This window comes from Prunus dulcis, chromosome 6 (genome assembly GCF_902201215.1).
Source record: "Prunus dulcis chromosome 6, ALMONDv2, whole genome shotgun sequence".
Lineage (NCBI taxonomy): Eukaryota > Viridiplantae > Streptophyta > Magnoliopsida > Rosales > Rosaceae > Prunus > Prunus dulcis.
Window position 1 is genome coordinate 5,261,341 of NC_047655.1, and position 8,436 is coordinate 5,269,776.

Here is an 8,436-nt window from a genome sequence, read left to right on the forward strand (position 1 = left end):
CATAATAGTACATGTTTTGAATGGTCCCTTTAAATTTTTTTGTACTAAATGGAAAATTGAACTAGAATCCAATAAGATGTATACACTGCCTTATCCGACCCACGCAATTCATGTGTGGGAATGTTACTTTTTTGTTGAAATGAGGGTTATGAGTGACCTCTTGGATTTTCTTTATTTAGGCTAGTTTATTACTACTTACGGGAAAAGAAAAGATTCAATTAATTTGGTATCTTGTGTGAAGTGATTGGACCTCGAGACAAGTTGCAATTTGCAAACAAGAGGGGACCGCAAGCATTCTAGACGTTCTAGTTTCTTCTCACTGTCGCTTTCACTCTCTCGCATTCAAGCACGCGCATTTCAAAAGTATTCTCGAAGCAAACCATGATTAATTAACAAATAGCACAAAATTATTGTGTTAATGACAAATACATTGAACACCGTTCAAACTGTCTCACTAGCAGATCAGTTGTCCACACGCGTCCAAGATTGACCACAACACATGAACGACTAACATTCATTCAACGCTAGAGTGAGCAGTTGATGCTAGCATAACTCTTATGTCAGAGTCCTTATTGAGGGGCATAGGATCCTTGGGAGGACGGTCTGCGCCTCTTTGTTATGTTATTGCATTGCTCTGTTCAGCTGCTCTGTTTGTATGCAGAAGTGTTGCTTTATTTATCGGAGCTATTCTGCTCAGCCACGTTGTTGGGCTGTGTTGTATCTGTTTTGTCCTATAAAATCTTTCTGTCTTAGAAATGGTTTGTTAGACTATTTTGATGAGATGACCTATTGAGATTATCTCATCATTTTGGTCTGCGTGCAGTGCAGTCCAAAATATGCAGATTTTCTGCTGTGCTGTGCTGTTCATATACCAGTCAACCTTCTTGGAAAGTTCAAAGGCCTGCATTCATCATAACTTTCTCTCTGTGCCTGAAAGACAAAGGAGCTGACGGATACAAACTACATTGCCAATTTTACATTGGTCACATCACCTAATCTTTCTTTCCCTTTGAGTTTCAAATTTTGTCTTCTTTTTCTCTTTTCAAGTTGATGAAGCTGGCATTGCAAAAAGTAAAAGTTGTGTTCAGACTTCAGTCGAAGGAAAGTTTCAACTTTCATATATATGAAAAGAAGACTAGAAAGTTCAACATTACAATAGTTCATGGACCATCTTTCTAATAGAGTTATGGCAGTGCAAGGTCATTACATCAACTTTTTTTTACTTTATCGACTACATATAAGCTACATAGGAGGCGCCTGCTGATCTACCCCAAATGGTCTATATACAGTGGAGGATTCTGACTCCAGGCAAGTTCAGGTGAAACTAAGAGACTAGAAATTAAGAAAACCTCGCCAGCACAATGTCACCTAGACAGTGGTGGTGCAAAATGCAATACTATCTACCTGTCTAAATAGAACTACAGCAGTTAATTTCCAGTTGTCAAAGCTCCCAAACATACATGGTTACATTTAAGGTTGGACTGGTACCTGCCTATTTGTGTATGTCAGTTCTAACAAACATGCATTTCAAGCCCTAGATGGTACCCAACAGGAGGAACAGTAGATAATCCTGCCCTTCCATCCTTGCAGCATCCAGTTACCGTCTTCATCAACCACAAAATCACGGTGGTATCCCAGTTTCACTTTCATCCTTAATTTGTTCATGAGTTCACGGTCCAATGGCAGCTGTTTGAACCCAGCCCTCATGTTCCGAACCTGCCACTGCTTATATGTCTCAGGCCTCACAACTCTCTCAGAACCTTCGCAAGCTATTGTGTTCACAACCTCACGTCCAAGGAACTCTTCCTCAAACATCAATCTCATCGGATCTTCACGAGGTAAATTGGTATCAAACATATCAAACAATGCAGAGAAGTGGAACAGTGCCTCCCTGAAGCGTGTGACGAAGAAGGGGGCATGGTAGGATCCATTAATAATGCCATGGGCAAAAATATCAGGATTCATCCTCCTAATTACATTTAGAACAGCATCCCTTGGACTATTGACAGCAACTGTCTCATCAAGTAGGTTCTTAAACCGGAACAGACAATTCACAGCAAGCACTTCATCTCTTTTAACTTTGAGTTCCTCAATTTGGATGGTTTCCCATTTCTTTGCTATGGCAGTGTACTCAAAAGGAACATTATATCGCTCACAATACTTTGCCAACCGATGCCCTGTCTCTTGGACTCTTTCTTCAGGCCGAAAACCACTTTGGGGCAGCTCTATTCCAGTAATGCGTAGCTTTGGAGGCCCCCCAGCTCTTCTTGAGAGGCAATGGATGAGAGCAGGCCATTGAAAACCATAAAGGATGCCGAAATCTATAATATGAAGTGTTTCTGCTTTCTCAGCTAATTTCGAAATCATATGGTTTGCAAAGATTATCGCAACCTTCGTGAAGGGGCAGGCTGCAATATAAGTTTGGTACGCCTTCAGCATATCAGCAGCTGACGTTCTTTTAGAAGATAGAGCAGTATATATCTGAGTTCCAGTGCCAGCCAACCGTGCTTCAAGGCCATTTGCAAAGCAATGAGCCAACCTCTGAGAGCCATCACCAAATGGGGAAGAGTGCTGCCTAATCTGCTTTAGTAGCTCATTAGCAGTCCTACGATCATCAGCAGAAACAGCTTGCGCACATAAGATCAGAAGAGTCCTTAGGTCAACCACTTCCTTCTTATCGCCCCTTTTCTTGGCACGAGTCTTCCCATTGCCAGTTCCAACAGATTGCCCATTCTGCTGCAGGGCCTTGTTTGCTTCATCCTGACATACTTCTTCACCTCCACACACAAAAGGCTCTGCTTTCATCCCACCACAGAGCAGCACCTTATCAAAAATCTCTGATAGCTCAGCCTCCGTATCCTCCAGATAAACCGCAGATTGCTTGTTGCTCCTCCCATCCTCCAAATCTGTATCCTCCCTCTCATGACTTTTCTTTCCTCTTGAACTTGTAGCCAAAAGCTCGATATCATCCTTCTCAGTCTTAACCACCACATCTTCAGCCTTTCCACTTGCCACTGTATAGGGCTTGTTGTTCTCTACATCAACAATCAACTGACCTCTAGGAAGAAACTTACTGGCCTCCTCTACCCCTCTGTTAAATTGCAAAACCAATTCACTGTCACTAAACAAATTAGAAACCATAAGCTCACTCATGTAAGAACCCACCAACCCATTTCCATTCCCATTCCCATTCGACGACAATTGAGACCTAGGTTTTGAAGTGGACTGGAAAACAAAGTTATCAGGAATCGGGGTTTCCAATATAGAGGGCTTATTCTCAATAACATCAGCATTACTCCACCGAGAATCGACCGAATGGCTAGTACTGGAACTAGAACTGTTAATGGCACTAAAGTCACTGAAAGTTACAGAAAAAGGACAATCTGGGCTCTCAATATTAAGAGGGTGTTGGTCTGGGGAAGGTGGGTACTTTTCACCAAGAACCTCATAAAGAGATTTCTCAGCGGCTTGGACAGCCAAAGGGTCATGGAACATACAAGGTTTTGTCACCATGTCCTCCTCCATAAGCACCTGGTTTATGTACTTGAGCACACTATCAGAGTAATCACTGTCATCTCCCTCGGGGCTCAAGCTCGGTGACAGAGCAGAGTTACTGGGGTTTTGGTCCAAAAAGCTAAGATCTACAAAAGGGTCACTACTTGGGTACTCATTGAAATTGGGTGAAAGGGTCTGGTCACCAGAACTGAGACTTGCACTGGGTAATTGAGAAAAACCCGGATCCATGGTATTGAAATTCATAAAATTGAAGAAACCCAATTGGATTATGGTGAAAATTGAGGAAATAAAGACTGAAACTTTGGGAATTTGAGTTGAAGAATCTGTTTACCTGGGAAAGAAAAGAGAAACCCTATTCCATTATTTGGTCGAGGTCATGGGCAGCAGACATGGGTTTGGAGAGAGAGAGAGAGAGAGAGAGAGAGAGAGAGAGAGACGGAGACCAAACCAAGCAGAGCATGCAGAGAGGTTGTGGAAGTCAAAAGCGGGAGCTGATAAGCAACGACACACCGCGTGGTTTCATGGCATTTTTTAACCAGAGATCACGCAGCTCGGCCAATCAGTAGGCTCTGCAAGTGTTAGAAGTTGGCCAATGATTTTTAACCTAAGCACCTTTCCTTTTGTACGTTATTTTTTAAGGGGCAAAAAAAAAAACAGAATAATGAGTGATAGGTGATAGGTGATGATGGCCAATGATATTTATCAAGTTTCTTCTTCTTCCTTTTTTATCTACCTCAAGCCGCTAATTCATTCTTATGTGTTCACTGATACATGGATATTGGAATTATTTCAATTCTTATTTTATTTTTTATGTTTATTTACACACAAGTATTAGTGTTTTAAAATTTATGCGATTTTTACGTTGAAATTTATAATTTAATATCCTGAAAAATCATGAATTAAATTCATCAGAGAGTAGTTGGTTTAATTTTCATTCATCTCTTTTAACTTCTATGATTTATGACTTCCTCCACTCCTAATAACCAAACATGCTAAATGTCAATGTAACAAATAGAATTAATTGAATTTGAATAAATTTCCATTATGTTGGTGAAATATTGGATAATCCAACCATATAACATGCTGCATATGTTTTTTCTTTCACAATCAGATTTATGTAAATGTGTAGCACGACGTGAGCATGCACATCATCTAATGAAATCCTCACAGATTTTTTTGTGATCAAATCATACCAAGTTCTTTTTTCTTTTTTCCTAGATCTCCTAGATCCGGCTTGGCATGTGCTAACATGTTTAAATTGAGCGAATCTAGTTTGATTTTGCCTACTTGATTTACTCCATGGTTTTCTTGTCCATCTTCAAGATTTGACTTTAATTTTTAAATTCAACCATCCAAATCTTGGATTGTTTATATTTTAGTCCTATGACCTAGTATTAAATATGCGTTGAAGGCAAAAAAATCTAGCTCAAACACTTTTTTTCAATACAAGTAATAATCTAAATTATAAGGGAATGAAGATTTCTCACACAAATATTATCAAGATGTCGTGAGATTCGAAACTAAAACCACTGATCTATACAAGTCAACCGCTTATTCTAAATAGAACTTATTGAACATCAGATTTAAAAGGAAATAATGCAAATGACTTTTAGGTAGGTGGAGATAAATTTAATAGATCAACCCTGTGACTCCGTGAGTGTGAACTGTGACTTTTTCCAAGTAGAGTAAACTACCAGGAAACATCCCCAGTAGCCCGAGTTTTCAAAACATATCTTCATCTCTATATATGCTTATGTATTCCAAATTACTTGTCCGACAAGTATTATTAACTTACTTGACCTTAATTGATCGAGTTTATTAGTTTTCTGTTTGGTAAATAATTTTTCTTGTTTGGTTGAATAATATATTAATCATTCACCTTAGCAATTAAGCTTTCTCTCTGTTGGTCTCTCTTTCTTTATAAATATATACGTATTAATTCAAGATTCAAACTTCAACAGCTAGCTGTAGCCTATAGGCTATAGCTGAGGAGATGGTACGAAATTAGGAAACAAAAAAAATTGTTGATACTGTCAAGGAGTAGAGAATCTCGAAGATAATTTCGTCCCATGTGCAGTGTGCACCAGAAGCAATGTTATAGTGTTATATCAATAAGCACATGCATGTCTAACATCAACAATAACATGCATGCATCACAAAATACAATCTCATCATGTCATGGTTGGTTGGGTTAGGTTGCATTTCCATTTTCCCTTTTTTCTCAAACTTGAAATGATGATCAGAACAATGAGATATGTATGACATTTGAAGGATAAGGGGCCCAGTAAGTCCTCCTTCTTGCAATTCATCAAAAATATAAATAAAAAACTTCTACACGCATATCAAATAAATGAGTCCTACTAAATTAATTCGTGGTCGATGCATATTCCAAATAAATTTGATGTTCGAAATAGCACCCCTTGTTTTTTTTAAGGACAATGCAGGCCAAAAATGAATTGCATGGTCTCCATTTTCAACTCCCCACCTTCAAATTTTATCGTCTAGTTTCTTGAGTTGGAATGCCTTTATGAGAATTCTGTTTTAAAATGGAAATAATATCCAAACACCCTTTTTCTTGTCTCCTCCCAATTCCCAAAAGCAGGCTAATCATCTTTTGTCTAGACCCCACTACTTGTATCTAATATTTATCCATTGAATGTAATCAAGTTTTGAGTCATTGGTGTCCCCATTAGTCTTTGTCTTTTCTCAGCTCAAAAAATATTCTGCGGCCTGATCATCTTCTAGCCTAAAATTTCTTCCTTTATTTCCTCCCCCTATGTTCTGATTTTTCTTTGTCTTTTTTAATTTTACTTTTTCTTGATTTAAAGGTTTCATTGTAATGTGGAAAAACTTTTACAATTCTTTGTCTTATCCTAATTTTCGGATACATACAAATTTCAGTACTACGTATTATATCGCTTTTGCTTTAAATTAAGCACGGGGAATAAAACTTTTCTCTAATCCGTGTGAGAATAATTCCTCTCATTCTTTTCTTTCTTCAAATTATAATATCACATTGTTATCTTGTTGACAGTACCTAAATTTCTTTTTCTTTTCTGAAACAACAGACAAAATGGAAAAAAATAAATTTAAAAACAAGGTCTTTTCTGTGACAAAATATGACCTCGAAATGGGTACCAATGGAACGGATCAAATGTCGTTGTGGTATTTGTTAAACTATTGGCTCCAATGACGTCCCATATGTTGAACTTGACCCATTCTTTTGGGCTTTTTTTGGTCGATATATTTCCTTGGGCTTCATACTTTTGTCCACAAGGTCAAAAAGGTCTTAACACTTATTATATTAGAAGTTCTAGTTGGATTAGGCAACTAGAGCTTGGGAGTAAAGTCCAGACCAAGAAAAAAAGAACTTGGGCTAAAGTATATCATGGACAAGGCAGGCCATGGTCCTTAGCTATACTTAAGCTCAAATCTATAAGCCCCTCAACTCAAGTAATTGTTTTTTACTCAGAAAATGGACCTAGCATATTAAAAAGTAAATATAATATATATAATCTTGATCTAGATTTTCAAATTTTTTCTACCAAAAATATTTTAATTTGACACATAAATTATTGTGACGTTTTCACTTAAAACATAAGAAAAGTCGAAACAAAAAAGTAAAAAATCGTGTCAATTGGTTCATCTAATCATCAACATAAATACTGAGATATCTAAGTCATACTAGTAAAAACATCTATTTATTGATAAGAAAAAGAAACAAGCGTAGTTTTCATGTAGCTAGCGTCCATGATGGTGACCTACCCCAAAAGCGATCGTGCACGAGAGGCAATTGCGACCGAACATATTTTTCTCGAAATTATTTTATTTTTCAACTTTAAGAAAGAATGAAGAAAAATGAAAATTATTATTAACCATTTATAGTAAGGATATGACCAAAGAGACAGCCCATTTATTAGTAGCCACCGAAACCTCTTTCACCTATATTATCCAATGTTGTCCCGTTTTCAATTAAGACACTCTAAATTAGAGGAAAGGGATTGATCGATAAGTATGGGCATGGACTGTGGACGTAACAGTGACAATGTTTGTGGAAGTAAGAGAGGGGACCATATTTTCCCATTGTTTTTGAGTGACATATGAACGAATGAATGAATGAAGAAACTTCAACAATCCAAACTTGATCTTGAAAGGCCTCTCTCGACTCAATTATTCACATGGCATTGGCATATATTATGTTAAGCAAAGCATATTCTCATATTCTTCTCCCTGCGCTGCGTTGCCAATCTGTCAACTTGTTCTTCTATCTTTAGCTTTTCTAAGGAAATAGACACCACCATGTCTATTAGCTTAGAGGGGAAAGCATAAAATAAACAAGAAGAAAGCTGCCAAAAGTTTAATAAAAGGGATACTGGGGATGCGGGGAATGGAGCACATAACATCAAGGGCATGATTTGATGCTTTAATCACTTGAACTACAAATTATTTGCAAACCCGTGAAGTTTTGGTTATATTTTATAGATTGTGTGGATTGAAAAAAATCCGCATCAATCAATCCTATCCTGAAATAATAATAGAAAAGAATTCCTAATAAATCAAATCAAGATTAACCTGGTCGGCAAAGTGGATTGAAAGAAACCCTCATGCTGCAAAAAGTAGTTTCAAATTAAAAATTGAAGACTTTTAATCATTGTTCTTCCGCATAGGTAAGCAAACTCCAATCTCAAGCCTATAATATTCTACTTGCAATTGATTCCAATCTGACTGCCGCTGGAAGTCCCACAGTGACAACCAATGAGGTAATGCCATCTATAATATAATATTATACATGCGGATCTAATTCTAATCCCATAAGATTTCTAAGGGCATATTGGTCCATTCGCATTGAATGAATAACATGGTTTACAGCAGGAAAAGAAAAAGAGTAGACACCATGTTTATAATATTCACAGTAAAATT

At 37.5% G+C, this 8,436-nt stretch overlaps 1 protein-coding gene across 1 annotated transcript; it reads right to left on the reverse strand.

The window, feature by feature from the left end:
• Nucleotides 1–1,095: 1,095 nt before the first annotated feature.
• LOC117631338 (scarecrow-like protein 14) lies at nt 1,096–4,098 on the reverse strand. The gene has a single exon (XM_034364437.1). It carries the CDS (start codon nt 3,757–3,759, stop codon nt 1,528–1,530), a length of 2,232 nt encoding a protein of 743 aa, XP_034220328.1. The 5' UTR covers nt 3,760–4,098; the 3' UTR covers nt 1,096–1,527.
• Between the last annotated feature and the right edge of the window lie 4,338 nt (nt 4,099–8,436).

Coding starts and splice junctions, on each gene's coding strand:
- LOC117631338 (XM_034364437.1), bottom strand. CDS start 3,759: ATGAATTTCAATACCATGGATCCGGGTTTTTCTCAATTACCCAGTGCA.